The 23460-nt window shown below is 39.7% G+C and overlaps 1 protein-coding gene across 1 annotated transcript in view; it reads right to left on the reverse strand.

Annotated features, from left to right (window-relative positions):
• Positions 1-524: 524 nt before the first annotated feature.
• RHAG (Rh associated glycoprotein) overlaps positions 525-23460 on the reverse strand; it is a 29993-nt gene continuing 7057 nt past the window's right edge. Inside the window, exons 2-10 of the mRNA XM_002816975.5 lie at positions 14499-14682; positions 13397-13547; positions 10950-11097; positions 10018-10184; positions 7739-7876; positions 6357-6478; positions 2412-2482; positions 2110-2183; positions 525-1053 (exon numbers count right to left, since the gene is read on the reverse strand). Of these exons, the coding sequence (XP_002817021.4) occupies positions 979-1053; positions 2110-2183; positions 2412-2482; positions 6357-6478; positions 7739-7876; positions 10018-10184; positions 10950-11097; positions 13397-13547; positions 14499-14682 (1130 nt within the window). The 3' untranslated portion in view covers positions 525-978. The remainder of the gene's footprint in view (positions 1054-2109; positions 2184-2411; positions 2483-6356; positions 6479-7738; positions 7877-10017; positions 10185-10949; positions 11098-13396; positions 13548-14498; positions 14683-23460) is intronic.

The following is a 23460-nucleotide window of genomic DNA, read 5'->3' on the forward strand; positions in this document are numbered from 1 at the left end:
ATCCACTCTTAGTTATAATTTTTAAGTTCATTCAGAAGCTGGCATTCTGTTAATTATGGTGGAGTTGATTTCCTTGTTGACACTTAGATACATCTTGGGAAGATTTCAGGACTCCAAGGCTAGAAGAAAAATCTTAAAAGCTTCCAGAGAGAAAAAATAAGTTATTCGATTTTCTTAAAAATGACTTTTTGACTATGTCAGTTATCTTTTCTAAAATTTAACTTTTTACAACATTCTATAATGAGACATTAACTTGATTTTTTAAAAATAGCAAATACATGATAAATAATATATTTAAATTGAATGTGGACTAAATATGAAGTGTGTGTGTGTGCACAGGCGTGTGCTTGTTGCTGACATGAATTCCAACTACCGAAGAAAGGAGAGTCGAAGACTAATGTTTTATTTTATAACAATATTTAATTATTGGACATTTTATACAAAATAGACTTTGATCAGATAGCATTTGAGCTCGTTGCAAATAGTAAACATGCAAAAAGAATTAAGAATAATATCACGCAAGGATACAACATTACTAACTAGACTATTTTTAAAATATAAAGCACTACCTAAAATCATCATATTACTACTTTACACACATGCATGTCTTTAATTTTTTTTACATAGATTTCTCACATCTATTCTTGCTTCATGGGTTTCAGTTTTATAATATTTGGGATTGAAGACATAGTGTCTAAATTAAGAAACTGACATGTTTACTCTGTATTTACTCACTGCCAAAAGCATTTCAGGAATCCTGGAGAAGATCTATTTGATTATCTGTTTTATGAGTCACATCCCCTCAATTAATCATTGAAGAAGAAGAGACAGCATCAGACATAAGGACATTTTTACACTGGCCATTTGGGACTTAGGATCTATTCACTCTGGTCCATACTCTCTTTGGTTACTGCCTTTTTGTTTATCTGGACTTGATTCTGGATAATGGGAAAGGAAGCTGGAGAGCAGGAATGGTGTTTAGACTTCAGGTTCCAGCTGGCTGTGGTCACCATGTCCTTGGAAATAATTGCCAGGTTCTCTCAACCTAGGGACCTTTAAAAAAACAAGTTTGAGGACACTTAATAGTTTATTTCACTGTGCTTGTCAGAAGTTAGTATTGAAACAAAAATATTTTTGGTAATTATTATTCAAACTTGGAAAGAACTGGGAATAAAAATTTTTTGAGTTGAAGAATAATAAAAGAATAAAACATTTATCTCACCCACCCTGACTACATTCCCGCTTTTCCAAACTCATTCTCTCCGAAATTTTGCTGAAAACACCCAAACATCTGTGCCTCTCAAGCTTTGCAGGAAATAATTTGGGAGAAGTATCAATAGAGTAAAGAGAAACTGGAGGATAGAAAGAGGCTGATGAATAACAAAAGTTATTCATAAGACCTCCCGATGTGTACTTACTCAAATTCTTCAACCTTGTATATTTCACTTGCTTTTAACTACTTTTACCTACGGCATAGTTTAAAATTATGTTAAATTTCTTTTTTTTTTAACCAAATAAACCTGTGGACTATATATGGTATAAAATCTCACACTATTTCTGAGAATTCATATTATTTTTATGAATAGCTTTTTATGGCTCTCAGAGGAGTGAAACAACATTTGCTAACTACATTCTTTTCTTTCTTTCTTTCTTTCTTTCTTTCTTTCTTTCTTTCTTTCTTTCTTTCTTTCTTTCTTGTTTCTTTGTTTCTTTTTCTTTCTTTCTGCTTTAGAAAATACCATAACTTCTGATTTTATCTGGCTGGGCACATCATCTCAATTTCTCTCTATAAATAGGTAGTTCATTCAGTTTCTTTTCATTTATTTATTTTTTCTTTTACACTTGACATCCCATTGAAAGAAAAATTTTAAATTTATTATTTATAATTTTTGTAGAGAGTTGCCCAGGCTGGACCCAAACTCCTGGCATCAAACAATCCTCCAGCCTCAGCCGCCCAAAGTGCTGAGATTACATGTGTGAGCTGCCTACCGTGCCAGGCTAATTCAATTTCATCACACATATGCCACACAGATATCTAGGCTTCAAGTGAGTAAAGCTTTCACTAATGGAGTCATCATTCACATTCTTGTTTAGAATACTGTACAGTACCTCCCAATAAACAGAATCATCATAGCAGTTCTCGTCAGATGGCTGTCCCCAGAAAGGCAACTTTAGAATTAAACCTGTGACGGTAGAGGGAAAATGAGTCATGTTGTGATGCTGAAGAGGAAAATCTACCTGCATAGTAGTTTATATATTATTATAAAATCATCCCCTTTAACTGACATAATTACTTTACTGCCAGAAGTTTAGAACATTTTTGAATTTAGCAATTGACTTGCTCATTAATTATCTATTGTAAATAATCTGAGACCATAAGATACAGGGAAGTGTTCACTTTTTATGCTGACCTGTAATCAGACCTCCAACAACTGCTGTTCCGATAGAGGAACCCAGTGCAGCTGCCTGCATGGCCATAGACCTAAGGAAGCAAACAAAAAAGATTCAGTGTCTTTCCTGGATCCCAGCCAAAGAAAGTCTCGCCCACTGAGGGCGTGGATGACTGCCATCTTCAGGCCAGAGTGTAACATTACACACCAGCAAATTAAGCATTTGTTATAATTTTTCTTTCATACTCTTATTTTCTTTGAAACTCTTGAGCAGTGTTAGAAAATTCTGAGATACACCTTAAAGAAGAGAATCATCTTTTAATGTAAACTTTGGATGTAAGACTTTCCTTAGGAAGGGTTTAGCACTCTCAAAAAATTGATCCCTGATCTGATTCATTTAAGAAATATTGAGTATCCACTCTCTGTCAGTTTCTTTTCTAGGAACAGAGGATAGAGTAATACATAAAACAACATGAGCTACTATTTCTCCTCACTCCATTCTAATGAAATAGTTATGATGAAATTAGAAAAATCTATCAATAAGTTCAGAAAAGCTAATTTCAGCGTATATTGTAGAGATAGCTCATTGAAGATATTCAAGTATATCGCTATGTGTCATCTTAGAAGTCATTGCCTTAAACTGAAATTAGTAAAAGATAGTTTGTAATTTTGAGAATGAAAGAATGTGATAAAAGGCCATTGAAGTGCATAAAGGTGTTATATGAATGACAAATGACCTGGGAATGTGGGGATCTTCTTAGCACAGCAGCTTACTCATAGCAGACAATTAATAAAGAGTTGTTGAAAGACTGAATGAGTGACTCCAATGAATAAAACAATTGGAAAATGAGAGTTTTTTTGGTCTTCCAGTCTCATCATCCAAGGGAGAGGATGCACTAAACTCAGATTCCTTTTTTTTTCTCCTCATTTGAAGGGTGTAAATATTTTAATATATAAAAAAACTGCACAAGTAACATATCATTGTGAAAACATTAGAAACTGCAGATAACGAAAAGAAGCAGAAAAGTTTAATATCCCTCAGATTGTATCAGAATAAAAATGTGAAATAAAAACATGTATTTTTATAAAAATGCAATCTTGCTATATTACTTATTTTTGCATTAAATATGTTTTAGGGGTCCGTTTATGTGAGTCAGTGTAGATCTGGACCATAGTTTGAATTGCTACAGGGCGTTACACTGTACAAAGTACTGGTTGCTTCCAGTGTTTCATATTTTTAAAAATGCTGTGAGAACATCTCCTCTGAACATGCTTATGAACTTGTCTGATTATTTTCCTAATATAAAATCTATCTAGAAATGAGAACATTAGTAAAAGGCTACATATACCTCTTTTTTTTTGAGACGGAGTCTCGCTCTGTTGCCAGGCTGGAGTGAAGTGAGGTGATCTCCGCGTTCAAGCAATTTTCCTGACTCAGCCTCGCAAGTAGCTGGGATTATAGGCACTCACCACCATGCCGGGTACTTTTTGTATTTTTTAGTAGAGATGGGGTTTCACCATATTGGCCAGGCTGGTCTCAAACTCCTGACCTCAGATGATCCACCTGCCTCGGCCTCCCAAAGTGCTAGGATTACAGGCTTGAGCCACTGCGCCCGGTCTGTATTACTTCTTAAGAACTTTTCCAAATAGAAAATTGCACGATTTATATTCCAATTTTTTACTTTAGCCATTATTCAGTATTATTATTATTAATTCATTCATACTTTATCACTTTGATAAGTGAAAAACTGGTAGCTTGTTTTAATTTGCATTTCTTTGATTATGAGTGAAGTTGAGTATTTTATATATACTTATTTGATTTTCTTCTTTTGTAAATTTCCTGTCAATTTTACAGGAATTTGCCAAGATCTTTTACAAGGTCGTAAAAGATATTTTTGATAACAAGTGTTCTGTGATCAAATAAACTTGGAAAACACTGACTTATACAAAATTAACAGCATTACTAGAGTTATGCTGCTATAATTTGCAAAAATGTCCCTTAAGAATATTAACTTTCTCTTGTTTTATGCTTACCAAAAACCTGATTTGCATTTTAATATTCTGAATAGACACATGTAAGTAGTTTGGTTCTCAGGTGATATTTTATTTGGTGTGAAATATGCAAATTTTACTGAAGTGAATGGACCCTCAAGGCTTGCCCCCCTTCCCCTCTTCTGATATTCCTCTGCCTTCTACCCCCGCCAACGAATAAATTGAGACGTTTCTAAACCTGCATTTCCAAGGACCAGACCCTCAACCATGAGACTTACCCAATGTCTGACCACCCAGTGAGGCCTCCCCTTTGAGAGCCAGATAGACTTGTTTTATTGCATCTGTGAAACTGGTCTAGGCATGATGCTCAATAATTCTTAATCATAGGCACCTCTTAGTGTGTTTGCACAGTGTATGCACACTCCAACACTGAGGAGTTGAGCTCATTCACACATGCTTTTATCATGCTTAATTTGCATTAAAATATTTTAGTGTTTGATCTCTACAGTCTCAGGAACTGAAAAAGATGTGCATATTCTGGAGTTGTCTTCTAAATTTGCAGAAAGTGTTAAAAAAAATACAGAAGAAATGTGTCAACTGTACACATGAAGAAGGAAGCAAACTACTTAGTAGGAAATATGATTAAATGCGTTTTTCAAGTATTTATTATTATTGGTCTCAACAGGGTTAAATTTTAATCTGCTAAAACTGAAGATAAGATTTTTCTTTTTAAATTATGCACCTCTAGTTAGTGGTCATTCAGACATTTCTAGACACACATTTCCCTCTTCTTCATGCTTTCAATTGGATTTAAAAATTGAGCATTCTGCTATGCAGCCATAAAAAAAAATGAGTTAATGTCCTTTGCAGGGACATGGATGAAGCTGGAAACCATCATTCTCAGCACACTAACACAGGAACAGAAAACCAAACACCACATGTTCTCACTTATAAGTGGGAGTTAAACAATGAGAACACATGGACACAGAGAGGAGCACATCACACAGCCAGGCCTGTTGGGGGGTGGGGTACAAGGGGAGGGAGAGCATTAGGACAAATACCTAATGCACACAGGGCTTAAAACCTAGATGACTGGCTGATGGGTGCAGCAAACCACCATGGCACATGTGTACCTATGTAATAAACCTGCACGTTCTGCACATGTATTGCAGAACTTAAAGTACATACAATTAAAAAAAATTGAGCATTCTGATTTCTCTTTATTTACTCTGCGTGATCTGGACTCTATGATCTTCTCAGCTTTTTCACATGGATGACATTCATACCAAATTTTTCCAGTATTGTGGCATCCCCTCCATTCTCCAGGGTTTGCTTGATAGTTGTTTTTCCTCTGGTTATTTAAGTAAACATTTATGCCCAACTTAGGGAAGAATCTACGTCTGATAGAGCTAGAGGGGATTTGGAGAATAAATACTCCAATCCTCTTATTTTACAGAGGAGAAGACTGAAAACCAGAAATGCTGAGTGATATCTCAGAGGTCACATAACTAGTTAGTAGCAGAGTTGGGGCCATATACCAGTGTTGTTGATTCTGCAGAACCAACTGCTTTCTGTATTATTCCAACTCATCCTTCTGTGTGTGGATTGGATGGAACTGACTGTTCAGCTCATCATATGTGCCTCCTCCTCCATTTTGGAGAGATAAAGAAAAAGACTAAGCCTTCTATAATCTGACTGTGTTTATCAAATTTCCCTGTCTGCTAAGAGACAGTTGTTTCTGGTAAAGACATTTAAAATAACGTTGTTAGTTTTTTTAAATTAACAATTTCAGTTAAGATGCCTCTTCCAATATAATTTTATTCTAATGATCTTCTCTCAGGTGCGTCTCTTTGGCTCCAGTAAAGACAATACAAACCATGGCCAGAACTGCTAAAATGAAAACTCTCCCATTTCTCAGAGTGAGAGAAAACATCATGGGACCACAGGGGCTGAAAAATCCATTCTTTTACTCACGTGTTGGAGGCACCCATTGCTACTGCCACAATGCTTGCAAGGCCTCCCACTACACCAGGTAAGCCGTGGAGGTTATGGACCCCACATGTATCATGGATCCTCAGTTTAGTAGTAAAAAGTGGCTAAAATTATAAAAGGAAGAAGGTTTATTATTTTGTTAGACGTATAGAACTCTAGAACTGAAAGAGAGCTATAGCTGAGCTCTATTCTTCCATGGAGAAGAATTATTTTATGAATAATTTTTTATGTATATTTAAGGTATACAACATGATGTTATGAGATACATATAGAGAGAAAAAGGTCACTATAGTGAAGAATATTAACATCTCCAACATCTTACATAGTTACTTTTTTTGTTGTTTTTTTTTGTGGTAAGAGTAGCTAAAAATCTCATTTAGGATAAATTCTATGTACAGATATACAGTACAATTTTACTACCTATAATCCTCATGCTGTGCATTAGCGCTCTAGGCGTATTCCTCCTGTATTTCTGCTACTTTGCATTCTCTGAACTACATCTCCCCATTTCCTTCTCCACCCAGAAGAAATTTTACGTAGAGCACAGTTCTCCATCCATATCTGAAGTCCACTTAAAGTTAAAGGATTTGAATATATAGTTGTGGCAAAACTGCCCATTTCAGTCTTTAGTGGATGGATTCGAAGGGAGTCATTTCACATCCTACTCCTTCTCACCTGCTGATGACATCCTAAATCTCTCTCTCTTTTTTTTTTCTTTTGAGACGGAGTCTCACTCCATTGCCCAGGCTGGAGGGTAATGGCGCCATCTCGGCTCACTGCAACCTCCGCCTCCCAGGTTCAACTGATTCTCCTGCCTCAGCCTCCCCAGTAGCTGAGATTACAGGCACCTGCCACCATGCCCGGCTAATTTTTGTATATATATATATATATTTTTTAGTAGAGACGGGGGTTTCACCATGTTGGCCAGGCTGGTCTCAAACTCCTGACCTCAGGTGATCTGCCTGCCTCAGCCTCCCAAAGTGCTGGGATTATAGCTGTGAGCCACCATGCTTGGCCGACATCCTAAATCTCTTAAAAGAGCAGAGTCCTTAATTACATAAGACAAATAACAACAACAACTTCAATGGAACAGCCCCAAAGGAAAGTAATGCCCATGTACTTACCATTTAATTCAAACTAAATTATAAAAAATTGATATTGGATTCTTTCCTGTTACACAGAAGTCAGGGCAGAGTAGAACCACTGAGCCTCTGAAATGGGAGTGGTATTTCCAAAAAGAAGGCAAATGGCCTCCAAATAAAAATGTTTATAAAATAAAATTTAATAGCTTTTTTCTGCTGGTGGGACATGTGAGAAAAATGGTGCAGATTCAGAGTTTGACTCAGAACATCTGCTGTACTTACAGTCAGGAACTTGTATCCAAACACAGAGACCATTCCTGCAATGCTCCCAATGATCATAGAACCAAATGGGTGAATTGCCATATCAGCACAAGTGCCCACAGCAACTCCTCCAGCAAGGGTGGCATTCTGAATGTGAACCTGTGTGAGCAGCAGAAACATAAATGAGATGAGCTGGACGATGGAGAATTCAGAAGGATCAGAGGATTCTAGAGTTCAAGAGACCTATACCACATTCTTCAGTTGAAAGGGCTATTGGTTCTTTTTTAAAAAGAGGGTTGTTTGGATTTATAGAAGGCCTTTCTTTCAAGAAGTTGACATTTGGTATCTTTCTTGCCAGTCCCTTAGTAGTGAATGAGTAATCAGCTTAACTCTTTAAGGCCAGTGGTGGAAGGCATTTGAGAAAATCAAAAGATGTTGTAGTGGGAGGGTAGGAGTGTTTAGAGCAAATATTCTCGCAATGTTTTTTCTATTTATGCAGTTTTTGGAACACATCTGTGGTTATCATGAACCAAAAGATGACTATGGCCACTGTGTGTTTTGTAGTCTATGATATTCCAATATTCAAAGAGGAAATGTAGAGACATTGAAATGTACACATTACATATGAAATACAATAGTTTTTGCAAACGTCACTGGATTGAGGACATTTGAGGATGAAGGAAAGAGGAATTGATTTTTTTTTTTTTGAGATGGAGTCTTGCTCTGTCTCCCAGGCTGGAGTGCAGTGGCGCGATCTTGACTCACTGCAACCTCCACCTCCTGGGTTCAAGTGATTCTCCTGCCTCAGCCTCCCTAGTAGCTGGGATTACAGGTGCACGCCTCCATGTCCAGCTAATTTTTGTATTTTTAGTAGAGATGGGGTTTTGCCATGTTGGCCAGGCTGTTCTGGAATTCCTGACCTCAGGTGATCCACCCACCTTGGCTTCCCAAAGCACTGGGATTACAGGCATGAGCCACTGTGCCTGGCCAGGAATCAATTTTTGTTTATAAGAATTTCTCAGGAAAATTGCAGTCTGGCTGTTCTGTCTGAGAAGCAGAGGTCATCAGTACTTTTAAAAGAGAAACACTGAAGTGTGCAATTTTTCCTTTTCATTGTTTTTAATGACCTCTCATGAGACAATTTGTGGAGAAATAAGATACATGTCCTCAGCTGTGCTTAAAAAATAAATTACAATTGCATTTTCCTCCCCACTCCACCCCACCTGCCCCACCCAGCTAGAAAGGTAGACTGGCTGAGGGTTACTCCTTTACTGGTGTTTCTCTAGCTCATAGGCAAGAAACTCAAGAGACCAATTTGGCGGAATTTAAAAAATATTTTATTTTGAACTAATTGCAGACACATAAAAGTTGTAAAAATGCCACAGAATGTTTCCATATGTCCCTCGTCCAGTTTCTCAAATAAAATGTTAATCTTACATAACCATGGAAAGAAAATTAGCATTGATAAAATACTATTAAAAACATTTGAATTTCACCATTATTCCCACTGAAATTTTTTCTAGTATCCTATTGAAGATCCCACGTTGCATTTAGTTGTTATTTCTTTGAGAGGAATGCTTGCAGTTGGGAGAATAGAATCAGTGTGCATCATCCCACTCTCTTTTTCTGCTGTTTGATAAATCTAGTTTCTAAGAAATCTTTTCTCAGAATTTGGGAGCAGTTAACTCTATTATTAGAGAAATATACCTCAAATCAAAGATTTTTACAAGACTACCTTAATTCTCTACTAGACCGTAAATTCCTTGAGAACATTTTTTAATCTTCCAGGATAAAAATTTTTTCTTTTTTTTTCTTTGTGAGATGGAGTTTCGCTCTTGTTGCCTAGTCTGGAGTGCAATGGCATGATCTCGGCTCACTGCAACCTCCACCTCCCAGGCTCAAGTGATTCTCCTGCCTCAGCCTCCCGAGTAGCTGGGATGACAGGTGTCTGCCACCACGCCTGGCTAATTTTTTTTTTTTTTTTTTTGTATTTTTAGTAGTCACAGGGTTTCTCCATGTTGGCCGGGTTTGTCTTGAACTCCTGACCTCAGGTAATCCCCCTGCCTAGGCCTCCCAAAGTGCTAGGATTACAGGCATGAGCCACTGCGCCCAGCCGAGGGTACAGATTTGATGAATAAGTGAATTAATGAATAAATGTTGCTGTTTTTAAAACATTCTACAAGGTCTGCTTCTGATTTGTCTTGAGAGTTCAGCAGTGATGCAGAAATTACCTACTACTTATCTGAGCAACTGTCAGTGTTGTGAAGCAAAATTTCCATGAGGGCTAAGGCGGCACTTACCATGTTGAGCTTGCCTCTGTGCTCCACTAGGCTGGAGAAGGCAAAGGCTGTGAGCACACAGGCAGCGAGAGAGAAGTACGTGTTTACAATGGCCCTGCACTGTTTGTCTCCAGGTTCAGCAATGGCCGAGTTAAAGCTGGGCCAAAACATCCATAGAAAGAGAGTCCCTGTAGTGAACCAAAAGAAGGGATATTAGTTCTGAATATGGAAGACAGTCCAGAGGATGCAGTTTGCTTTATTTATTTATGTATTTATTTATTTATTTATTTTTGAGACGGAGTGTCCCTCTGTCGCCCCGGCTGGAGTACAGTGGCTTGAACTCTGCTCACTGCAACTTCCACCTCCCAGGTTCAAGCAATTCTTCTGCTTCAGCCTCCTGAGTAGCTGGGATTACAGGTGCGGGCTACCATGTCCCCCTAATTTTTTTTTGTATTTTTAGTAGAGACGGGGTTTCAGCATGTTGGTCAGACTGGTCTCGAACTCCTGACCTCGTGATCCACCCACCTCAGCCTCCCAAAGTGCTGGGATTACAGGCGTGAGCCACCACGCCCAGCCTGGAGGATGTAGTTTCCTTTGCCCACTGACAATGTCTCTGTTTAGTCTTGATTATCTACAGTTAAGAGAAAAGAGGAGAATTGAGCCAGCATAAAGTAGTATGCAAAAGATGCTCATTTTTTCAAAGTTTAATTAAATTTATTATTATTGTTATTATTACTTTTTAGAGATGGAGTCTCACTATGTTACCCAGGCTGGACTCAAACTCCTGGGCTCAAGTAATCCCACCTCAGCCGCCTGAGTAGCTGAGGCTACAGTCGTTCACTACCATGCCTAGCTTGGATGTTCTTTTTGAGCATCTCACACCCATGTTGAAGTTAACCTTCCCTAGTGCCTTTTCAAATAGATAAGATTCAAGCAAGTTTATCCACACTCACCAATCATTGCAAACAAGTCTGAGTAGTACGCGGACTCTTCATTTTTATGCCTCCTTCTCAGTCCAGATCGATACAAGATGCCTGCTACAGCTAAGCCAAAGTAGGCCCCAAAGGCATGGATCGTCATTGATGCTCCAATGTCAGAGGCCTGAGGGACAAAATAGCATTCATATAGAGGTGAACCTGAGACTCATTTATGGGAGGAAAGTCAATGAAAGAATTGCATTGTTGGTTAAAAAACTTAAAAAAATTAAAGAGGGACAGAAAGATTGTGTCAGAGAAAGAGGGGTAAAACAGGGAGTAAAATAGAAATAGCACAGAATTTGGAGCCATACAGAACTGACTTTCAATCCTAGGTCAGTTACTTCCTTGCAATGTGACTTTAGACAAATTATTAAACATTTCTGATTTAAGTGTTCTGTAAAATGGGAAATATTACCCACTCTCAACAGAGTTTGTGGTGAGACTTAGATAAGAACATATTTCTAAAGTGCTAGTTCCCTGGTGGGGACACAAGACATGCGAGGTTACTTCTCTAGGTGATGGAGATTTCGAGTGAAATATGTATTGCTCAGCCTGGCATGGTGGTGCACGCCTTGTAGTCCCAGTTACTGGGGAGGCTGAGGCAGGAGAATGACTTGAGCCTAGGAGTTTGAGGTTACAGTGAGCTATGATCTTCACATTGCACTCCAGCCTAGGTGACAAAGCAAGAACTAATCTCAAAAAAAAAAAAAAAAAAAAAAAAAAGATACTGCTTGTGATACAAAATGAAGATGATATGTTCACTTGAAATTGCAGTTAAAGCTCACCTAATTGTAACTCAAGACTTGAAACTTCAAAAAAACCAGAGTTTTTACCCATATTTTTTAAATTCGGCTCTATGATGACCTGAAAACCAGCTGAGGTCCCAGATTCATTTGAAGAGATTTAGATTCCGCTTTAGGATATGATGTGGATTTGACTCAGTTTTCTACATTTCTTTCCTCTAGAGGGAATACTCAGAGGGTCATATTGTACTTATAGACAGTAAGATGACACACATCTATTTATGAAAGATTTTCAAATTTAAGTAAAAAGGGTCTCCTAGTTGTTGTTCCTTTGTTTACTAGACATACACAGACCCAGTCCCCTTGAAGATCCACACTTGGTTGTAATGAGTCAAATATCTTCCCAGCATATATGATCTATCTAGCAATCTTTAGCCTCCCAGCAACACTTAGTCCCTTCCCAGCTGGGAAACCTTGCCTTGCTTCACCAGGTGGCTTCAGGAAGATGGGAGGTGGCAATTAATCGTGCTTGGACTTTCCAAATACCATGTGAGTCTGTGCCTATCTTGAAATGCTCACATATTTGTAGGCAAAATAACCTTCTCTGTTTTTCCCTTTGGAACCATCAAATAAGTCTTCATTCAGCTAGCACACAGAGTTTACAGATTCTTTATTAATCTGACCCACTTACCTTGGTGGTTTCCTCTGGTATTGGTCAAGTCTTTTCACCTTACTCTAAAAGTTTTCTTTTAGTTCCTCATCACTAATTCAAGACTGGTTGTTGCTACCTTGGCTTAAAGAACGTTTCTCCCCATTAGTTACTTGAAAACTTCTAGGTATCTTTTAGGTCCAGCGTAACTGTCACTTACTCAGGGAACCCCTCCTTGATTCTACAATCTAAACTAATCTTCCAGTTACACTTTCTCATAGACCTACCCTACGTGTTTGTCGTAGCATATATTGCAATTTATAATAACATTTGTGTGTTTGTATCTTTGGGTGGGTGGATGAATGTGTAATTCTTTATTTGGTTTCTGTCTCTCCCACTAGAGTGTAAGCTCTATAAAAACAGAAACTTTCATATTTTGTTTGTCATTGAGTCCCCAACATCTAGAAAGTTATCAAAAATATTTGCAGTTGACTTAATGTTAACAGAAATATAAACAAAATAACAAAGTACTAGAGAGTGCCACCAAATGTTCTTTATTTATTTATTATTCCTGGGAGGAATCAATGAAATATTTGTGGAGAAAAAAGTTTGACTGAGGCCTTAACAAAAACCACTACAAGGATTTATATAGGGCTATTCACCTAGTAATAAAAATGTAAAAAAGGAATTGATCATTGATAGGCAAAAGAGGAGTTGAGGAATTAGAAAAATCTGGAGGTGAATTCAGACTCTGGCAAGCCATTCAGCATCTGTGATAATCAGTTTTTATGGTGTGTATATGATAATAGAAATAATACCTGCCATGCAGTGTTGTTGTGAAGATGAAATAAGATAATATTTACAAAACTCCTAGTTTACAGTAGGCACTCAGTAAATGATGATTATTTTTACTATTTCCTATGGTATCACTCTCACCAAGATTTGCTCCCATACACCGTAGACACCCATTGTTTTTTTGTAGCCAGAACTGATGCCCAAAGCTAGGAAAGCATAAATTTTCTAACTCTTACCTTAAATATTTCACCAACCAGATATTCATTGCCAGCAAAAAAAGCAATTTCTATAATTGTCATGATCAGCATTTGGGTGGGGCTCGTTTTTCCCAGGACAGCTCCAAAAGATATCAGAACTGTGGCTGCACTGAAGTCTGCATTTATCATGCTGAGGGGAAACAAGAATAAATTGAAGAGTAATGCACACCCAACATAAAACTGACCAAAGTGCAATCCCATCTCCCACCAGGCCCATCCAGTGCTTACTCATCATCTCCCACTTCCTTACTCCTCCTCTTTTTGACCAGACACTCATTAGTTGCTCTAATGTACATATTTTAACTTACCTTTTATCTCATTTAGGGTTTTACTTTATATTCGTTGATCTAATAAGTGAATTATTTCCTGGGGTGTGTGTTTACTATTGCACAACAAGAATACATGTTTACATTTTAGAAACAACCTGAAAAATAACTAATGGGAAATTTTTGCTCCCTGTAGCTGAGATGGAAGGAATAATACTTTTATGGAAGAGGGTTTCTCATACCCTCAAAGTCAAACCAGAGAGGTTACAGACATGAATGTATTATCCAGTTCAGTAGAGGAAGGCATTGATTCAGATTTTTGAATTTCAACAATTTTCTGTTGCACAAGCGTGGCAATTTGCCAGCCAGTACAGTAAATGACAGGGAACTACCAGAGAAACGATTGATTTGAAAATGCAATGGTTGAAAAATAAAGAATTGTCTTAGTCTGTTTGGACTGCTATAACAAGATACCATAAACTGGGTTGTTTATAAATAACAGAAATTTATTTCTTATGGTTCTGGAGGCTGGGAAGCCCAAGATGAAGATGCTGACAGACTTGGTGTCTGATGAGGGCTCCCTTTCTGGTTGGTAGATGGTGCCTTCCAGCTGTGTTCTCACACAGTGGAAGGGGTCTGGAGTCTCCTGTGGACCTCTTTCACAAGGACACTGATCCCATTCATAAACACTCTGCCTTCATGACCTGGTCACCTCCCCAGTCCCCCACCTCTTAATATCATCATGTTGGAGGTTAAGAGTGTAATATATGAATTCTGGAGGACGCAAACATTCAGCCCATAGTAAGGATGCTCACTTTTTGATTCCAATGTTAAATTTCTGTCCCTGGCTGTGCAGGATTCCCTGTACAATAGTGCCCCACTGGAGGCCCAAAGCAGCAATGAGTAGGTTGATACCCACACCGCCGAAGCCATATTTATTCAGGAAGGTCATGAGGAAGCCAAACCCAACAAATATCATAACATGTACATCTTGGAACACTGGAAAAGAGTAAAGGAAAAAAAATCTGCATTAGGAGAGCATGAAGAAAGTACTGCATCATAGTATATCCCACTTATTAAGTGCTACCACCTTTGTATAACACACTAGGAAAAGAGAGCATTTAACTGGGAAGCAAAAGTCTTGTTCCAATGCCAGCTTGACTACTTACTAACCAAGAGACTTTGGCAAGTTATTCAGTGTTGGAGCTTTTTATTGGGAAGACTATGCACTATTACAACAGTGTGTCTTTCATCCTGTGCCTGAGGAATTTTACATTGTTTTCCACCAGAGGACAGCCTTACAAAGCACAGAGCAAGCATCACCCCTTCTTGAAGACTTTCCCAATACTCTCAGGAAACAGAATTATTTTCTGTTTTCATTTACATAGCTTTGTGTATATACTTCAGCTTTATCATTGTCATGCTATATTAGCATTTATTTAGCATTTGTCACACTGTAATAGTCAATAAGGTGTCCATCTCCTGCACTAGATTGTGAACTTCTTGATTGAAGGGGTTTGGAACCATTCATACTTGGCTCTCTTTAACTTGGCATAAGAGCTTGCATATCAGAGAAGAAGTAGTACGTTTCTTTGATGGATGAGTCTCCATTTATCAAATACGTATAATAGCACCAGCCACGAAAATCTTACCAGATCATTATTTGAGTCAAATGGGATAATTTCTTTGTTAGCACCTTATGAACCATGAAGCATTAATAAACATAAAGGCTGTATCCTCTTGAGTAACAAATATTCAACTTGGTGTTTGGGGATATGGGCTCAGGTACCTGAGTTCGATCACATGACTGTGTGACCCTGGGCAAGTCACTTACTGTCTATGAGCTTCAGTGTTTTCATCTGCAACATTGTAAAGGCCCTATTTCACAGAATAATCCAAGTGGGATCACCTGTGTAGGAGGATTTGCATACAGTAAAGTATTATGCCAATAAAACATATGATCAAACGCAAGATAGTGAAAACTTGAGCTCTTCCTTCAAGAAACTGACAGCTAAGTTGGTAAGACATATATATGGATAAACCATATATGAGATTGACATTTTTGCATTGGAAATAGTCCTTTGATCTGAAGGGAGGATCTGAGCAGTACATAACAGCATCCACTACAGTAGACAAACCTGAATGGGGTACCACAGTTTCTCTCTCTCTCTGTTTTTTGGGGGGGGAGACGGAGTTTCGCTCTGTCTCCCAGGATGGAGTGCAGTGGCATGAACTCGGCTCACTGCAACCTCCGCCTCCTAGGTTCAAGCAATTCTCCTGCCTCAGCCTCCCAAGTAGCTGGGATTACGGGCGCATGCCACCGTGCCCGGCTAATCTTTGTATTTTAGTAGAGACGAGGTTTCACCACATTGGCCAGGCTGGTCTCAAACTCCTGACCTCAGGTGATCTGCCCGCCTTGGCCTCCCAAAGTGGTGGGATTACAGGTGTGACCCACCATGCCCGGCCCCATAGTCTCTTTTTAATTAAACATCACCATTGTGGCCAGAGGTTTAAGTGGAAATAGATATGAGGGAGGATGTGCCTGGAAAATATGTCCCAGAAGAAACCAACATTAAAAGTCAATTAATTTGCCCAAAGGGTGAAGTCAGGATTTGAACTCCAACCTGACTTTCCTGATTTCTCCATTCATTGAGCACTGTAGGGGTATAAAATAACCGAAGCAGAGCTCTGGCTTCCGAGGCACACAGAGATGTTACTGCTTCTTGGCTCCTCTCTACTTCTGTTCTGCCATCAGGCTCAGGGGCTAGTGTGTTGAGGGTAAGAGACTGTGGTACACTACTCAGGCTTGTCTACTGCAGTGGATGCTGAGATGTGCTGCCCAGATGCCCCCTTCAGATCAAAAGACTTATTCCTCCCATTTTCCCTGGCTGTCAGGAGTGCCGCCAGATGAAGCCCTAAGCTCTCAATTCTCTCTGGAAAATGTTCTTGTTTTGCTCAAGATCATAGTTCTTCCCTCGAGTAGTCTGGACACAATAACTGATTCACATGAGCAACCGCTTGTCTCAGAAAAGGACCACCTAAAACTGGACAATCCTAGCTTCAGAGCCTCCTGCAGGGTCAGCTGAGGCTTTCTCCTTCTCTGCCCAAATTCTTTTCCCTCAGGTGTTGATCCTTAAGGTGTTGATTCCCATCCCATACCTACCCAGGGTACCCTGGAACTGAGATTTTACCTCACTCGCTGATGGGCATTTGTCAATTAATATCAACCTGTTTCCCTTTTTGCTTTTTGAAGTAGAGATAATCACATATATTCATTTTCCTTTACACATTGATTTGTCACCCACCATTTAATTTTTGTATGTAAAAATTTGATCTAGATCATAGAATAAATTGGACAGGAACTCAGGGGATATGCATGATTCTTACTATGGTTTTACTAAACCTTTATGGGACTCAGTTATCTTTTAAGGAATACTTGGATTACATGATGTCTAAAGTGTCTTAGCTCTACAATTTATTTTATTTTGCATTTAGGTCAGGACACTAAGACACAGAGAAGTTAGGTTACTTGTTTATAGTCACAAACTAGAATAAAAATAAAGACTCAGTTTTTTTCATTTTGTTCATTTTTTTTAATTACACGAAGTTTTTTCTAACATTCTTTTTTTTTTTTTTTTCTTAGAGCACTCTGGTTCTGCCTGTAATTTATTGGTTTTAAACTGTGCAGTTACCAACTGATATGGTTTGGCTCTGTGTCTCCACCCAAATCTCATCTTGTAGCTCCCATAATTCCCATGTGTTGTGGGAGGGACCCGGTAGGAGATGACTAAATAATGGAGGCAGGTCCTTCCCGTGCTGTTCTCGTGACAGTGAGTGGGTGTCACGAGATCTGATGGTTTTTCTTTTTTTTTTTTAGACAGAGTCTCATTCTTGTCCCTCAGGCTGGAGTGCAGTGGTGCGATCTTGGCTCACTGCAAGCTCCGCCTCCCAGTCTTAAGTGATTCTCCTGTCTCAGCCTCCCAAGTAGCTGGGGTTACAGGCATGGGCCACCATGCCCGACTTGGTACTTTTAGTGGGGACAGGGTTTCACCATGTTGGTCAGGCTGGTCTCGAACTCCTGACCTTGTGATCCACCCTCCCTGGCTTCCCAAAGTGCTGGATTACAGGTGTGAGCCACCGCGCCTGGCAATCTGATGGTTTTAAAAACAGGAGTTTCTCTGCACAAGCTCTCTCTTTGCCTGCTGACACCCATGTAAGAGGTGACTTGCTCCTCCTTGCCTTCCACCATGATTGTGAGGCCTCCTCAGCCATGTGGAACTGTAAGTCAAATAAACTTTAGTTCGTAAATTGCCAGTCTTTGGTATGTTTTTATCAGCAGTGTGAAAACGAGCTAATACACCAACTAATTTAAGAAATTGTTTTATCTAATTTCATAATTTCTGTTAGTGGAACAATTATTCTGCAGATTTCACCCCCCCTTCTCCTTTGATGGAAAACCAGACTTTTTTTTTTTTTTTTTTTTTTCTTTTTTTGAGACAGAGTCTCGCTCTGTCGCCCAGGCCGGACTGCAGTGGCGCTATCTCGGCTCACTGCAAGCTCCGCCTCCCGGGTTCACACCATTCTCCTGCCTCAGCCTCCCGAGTAGCTGGGACTACAGGCGCCCGCCACTACGCCCGGCTAATTTTTTTGTATTTTTAGTAGAGACGGGGTTTTCACCGTGTTAGCCAGGATGGTCTCGATCTCCTGATCTCGTGATCCGCCCGCCTCGGCCTCCCAAAGTGCGGGGATTACAGGCGTGAGCCACCGCGCCCGGCCGAAAACCAGACATTTTATATTGGGGTAAAGAAATTTCATATATTAACTGTGCTTCAATATTTTTCCCTCTTCTGATGTAATTCTTGTTACTGCTTTTCGCCACAAGGGGGCTTAAGAACCTCATTTATGATTTAAATTAATAAGAGCTTAAAAGTTGTGGAGGCTCTTGACAGATAATGATTCCGTGTGAAATATACGAATAAAAAGGTTTATAAACAACTAGGATTATTGCATTATCATTTATCCTGCTTTAAGAGTTTGTAGGTGGGGACCAGGGAGAGGGCCACAACTATAGTTGTGTGGTACAAGGCTCTGCCACTAAAGGAATACAGTGTCCATTTTATAGAAGAAAAGGAATTTCTTTAGGGGTTTGCACTTTGGAGAAATCTTCCAACAGGTTTTAAGGATTATCAAGTCTTGTCTAAATCAGTGATTCTCAACAAAAGGTAATATTAACCCCCAGAGTACATTTGACAATGTCTGGAGACATTTGTGGTTGTTGCAACTTGAGGAGTTAGAGTGGTGTCGCTGATGTCCTGAGGGTACAGACTAGGGATGCTGCCAAACATCCTGTGGTGAATAGGACAGCTTCCCACAAGGAAGTATTGGGCTCAAAGTGTTAAGGGTGCTGCTGCGGAGAAACCCTCATCTAAATCAACTATGCTTTTAAGGATTCATAGTAAGCAGTGTAAAACTTTCATTTTCTTTAAACGTTTTAGACCAAAACAGAAAGTGCTGGCTTGATTTACTTAAAAATTTCTGCCCAGCAGCACAGCAAATTTTGCACTCTGTTTTGGGCCAAGATAGCAGGGGAGATGGAACCAGGTGCCTACATTTTCCTTGCTCCCTTCTCCCATTCCTTGCTGCTCCCTGAGATCATAGCAACTCAGTGTTTTTATTTCAAGTATTTTCCTGAAAGTTGTTAACAGAAAATGAAAGAGAATAGTGAAAACTATAAAAGTGGAGAAATCTCAAGGCATTAGAATCCTACACTGTTCTTAGCATTCCCATCCCCCTGGCTGTGATAAGTTGTGTCTTTCACATTTATTTATTCATTACTTATTATTTTTATTAATTAATTAATTTATTTTGAGATGGAGTCTCACTCTGTCTTGCCCAGGCTGGAGTGCAGTGGTGCGATCTCGGCTCACTGCAGCCTCTGCCTCCTGGGTTCAAGCGATTCTTCTCTCTCAGCCTCCTGAGTAGCTGGGACTACAGACGTGTGCCACCACACCTGGTTAATTTTGTATTTTCAGTAGAGACAGGGTTTCACCATGTTGGCCAGGTTGGTCTCGAACTCCTGACCTCAGGTGAGCCACCAGCCTCGGCATCCCAAAGTGCTGGGATTACAGGCATGAGCCACTGTGCCTGGCATCTGTCACATTTAGAGAGGCATCACACTGATCAAAGACACTGTGTTAGCTGTATGCTAGCTGGTAGTTTATATTCCATTCTAATTGTTTACTAGCTGTGTGTCTTTGGATAGTCAGTGATTTCCTCACCTGTAAAATGGGACTAATACTTCATAAGGCTCCATGAGGGCATGTGCTTTATTTACCTCCTATGTCTCCAGTATCTGGTACAGAGTGCATGTGAAATATATCCAGAATAAACATGTAAACTCTGGTGTACATCTAACATCTAACACACTTTTATGTTTTGATATTGGTGTATATTTAGGACTATCACATGTAGAATCAATCTTCAGGGAAACCACAATATTTAGCCGTTTTCAAATAGCCAAACCTGTTTCTTTGCTATTAGTTGATGACATGCATAAAGCCCCCCATATTATCACTTGTGTAAAAAACAATTTTATCTCTATGTGTAAGTATGTGTTTGTCTGTATATATCTTTATATATTTTAAGCTCACAGTGCCTTATCTTGGAAAACATCAGCAATTGCTTTGAATTCTACAATTTTTGTTTAGAATACAGGGATATAAGATCACTCACCTTGGTGTTTTCACTGAGTGAACTCATTTTCCCACAAAGAATATATTCTCACCCTTTAAAAGTTGACTGATGTTAGTGAAGACCAATAAATATTTTGGCAAATCTGTTGGAGACAATCAATCCATGTAGACAAATGTGGCCCAAATTCCTACCTGATAAACAATGCTGCCTATAGAACGTAGTGGTTAAAACACAGGTTTTGGAGGCAGACAATCTGGGTTGGAATCTGACTAAGCTCTTTCATTTATTAAACATTCGACCTCGGGCAAATTGCTTAATCTTTCTAAACCTCAACTTTACCGCAGGTATTTCTTCTTAACATGTGTATTCCAAGGGTAGTTTTGAGGATTAGAAAATAAATACACAATAAGTTTATACAGTGCCTATGACAAATTAAGCATCATTATAATCAGTGGTTTTATTATAATTTAAAATTTGTTCTACTTTTCTGCTAAAAATAAATTTGGATTTGAGGTTGGTAACCAGAACCTGACAGGATACAATTTCACCATCATCATCACCATTACCACCACCATCAGCAGCAGCAGCATCCTCAGCATCATCTCATTCATTAGTAGAGTTTAATTTATGTTGTTAATTTTGTTCTATTCTACTTTTATATCTTGCAATAGGATATCTTGCAAGCCCTAATGTGTTACTCTGTTCTCACAGTTCTAATAAAGACATACCCAGGACTAGGTAATCTGTAGAGGAAAAAGGTTTAATTGACTCACAGTTCCACAAGGTTGGGGAGGCCTCACAATCATGGTGAAAGGCAAAGGAGGAGCAAAGTCATGTCTTACATGGCGGCAGGCAAGAGAGCTTGTGTAGGACAACTCTCCTTTATAAAACCATCAGCTCTCATGAGACTTATTCACTATCATGGGAACAGCGCAGGAAAGACTGGCTCCCATGTTTCAATTACCTCCCACTGGTTCTCTCCCACAACACATGGGAATTATGGGAACTACAATTCAAGATGAGATTTGAGTGGGAACACAGACAAACCATCTCATTTTGCTCCAGCCCCTCCAAAATCTCATATTCTTGCATTTCAAAACCAATCATGCCTTCCCAACAGTCCCCCAAAGTCTTAACTCATTTCAGAATTAACTGAAAAGTCCACAGTTTCATGTGAGACAAGGCAAGTCCCTTCTACCTGTGAGCCTGTAAAATGAAATACAAATTAGTTACTTCCTAGACACAATGGGGGTATAGGCATTGGGTAAATACTCCCATTCCAAATGTGAGAAATTGGCAAAAGCAAAGCTGCTACAGGCCCCATGCAAGCCTGAAATCCAATGGGCAGTCCTTAAATCTTAAATTTCCAAAATGGTCTCCTTTGCTTCCATGTCTCACATCCGGGTCACACTGATGCAAGAGGCGGGCTCCCATGGCCTTGGGCAGTCTGCCTCTGTGGCTTTTCAGGGTACAGCCCCCTCTCCAGGCTACTTTCACAGCTAGAGTTGAGTGTCTGTGGCTTTTCCAGGGGCACGGTGCAAGCTGTCAGTGGATCTACCATTCTGGGGTCTGGAGGACAGTGGCCCTCTTCTCACCTCCACTACACAGTGCTTTAGTAGTGACTCTGTGTTTGGGCTTGCACCCCACATTTCTCTTCTGCACTGCCCTATCAGAGGTTCTCCATGATGGCTCTTCCCCTGCAGCAAGTTTCTGTCTGGATATCCAGGCACTTCCATACATCCTGTGAAATCTAGGCAGAAGTTCTGAAACCTCAATTCTTGACTTCTGTGCTCCCACAGTCCCAATACCACATGTAAACTGCCAGGGCTTGGGGCTTGCACCCGCTGAAGAAACAACCGGAGCTGTACATTGACCCCTTTAAGCCATGACTGGCGCTGAAGCAGCTGGGATACAGAGCACCATGTCCTGAGGTTGCATAGAGCAGGGAAGCCCTGGGCCTGGCCCATGAAGCCATTTTTCCCTCTTAGGCCTCCTGGCCTGTGATGGGAGGGATGGCCATGAGGGTCTCTGACATGCCCTGGAGACATTTTCCACATCATCTTGGTGATGAGGGAACATTTGGCTCCTGGTTACTTATGCAAATTTCTGCAACTGTCTTAAATTTCTCCTCAGGAAATGGGTTTTTCTTTTCTACTGCATCATCAGGCCGAAAATTTTCTAAACTGTTATGCGCTGTCACCTCTCGAATGCTTTGCTGCTAAGAAATTTCTTCCGCCAGATACCCTAAATCATCTCTCTCAAGTTCAAAGTTCTGCAGATCTTCAGGGGAGGGGCAAAACTATGCCAGCCTCTTTGTATAGCAAGAGTGACCTTTACTCCAATTCCCAACAAGTTCCCCATCTCACTATCACCATTTTGGTCTAAGCCATTTAACAAGTCTCAAGGAACTTCCAAACTTTCCCACACCGTCGTGTCTTCCTCTGAGCCCTCCAAACTGTTTCAACCTCTGCTTGTTACCCAGTTCCAAAGTTACTTCACATTTTCAGGTATCTTTACAGCAGCATCCCACTCTACCTGTACCAATTTACTGCATTAATCTGTCTCACACTGCTAATGAAAACATACCTGAGACTGGGTAATTCCTAAAGGAAAGGTTTAATTGACTCACAGTTCCACATGACTGGAGAGGCCTCACAATCGTGGTGGAAGGCGAATGAGGAGTAAACTCATGTCTTACATAGTGGCAGGTGAGAGAGCTGGTGTAGGAGAACTCCCCTTTATAAAATCATCAGATCTTGTGAGACTTACTATCACAAGAACAGCACAGGAAAGACTTGCCCTCATGATCCAATTACCTCCCACTGGGTCCCTCCCACGACATGTGGGAATTATGGGAACTACAGTTCAAGATGAGATTTGGTTGGGGACACAACCAAATCATATCACTTAATAACTCAACATGTTAAGATGTAACTGATTATTCTAACGCTCTCTACCACCCAAAAGAAACAAAATGAAACAAAACTCTCCTTTTCCTCTATTTCCTATATAGATATGTATATATGCCAGCTGCTTGGAATGATGTCCACTCCATCTCACACCCAACACTTTGTGTGTGTGTGT

Source organism: Pongo abelii, chromosome 5 (assembly GCF_028885655.2).
Source record: "Pongo abelii isolate AG06213 chromosome 5, NHGRI_mPonAbe1-v2.0_pri, whole genome shotgun sequence".
Taxonomy (NCBI): Eukaryota; Metazoa; Chordata; class Mammalia; order Primates; family Hominidae; genus Pongo; species Pongo abelii.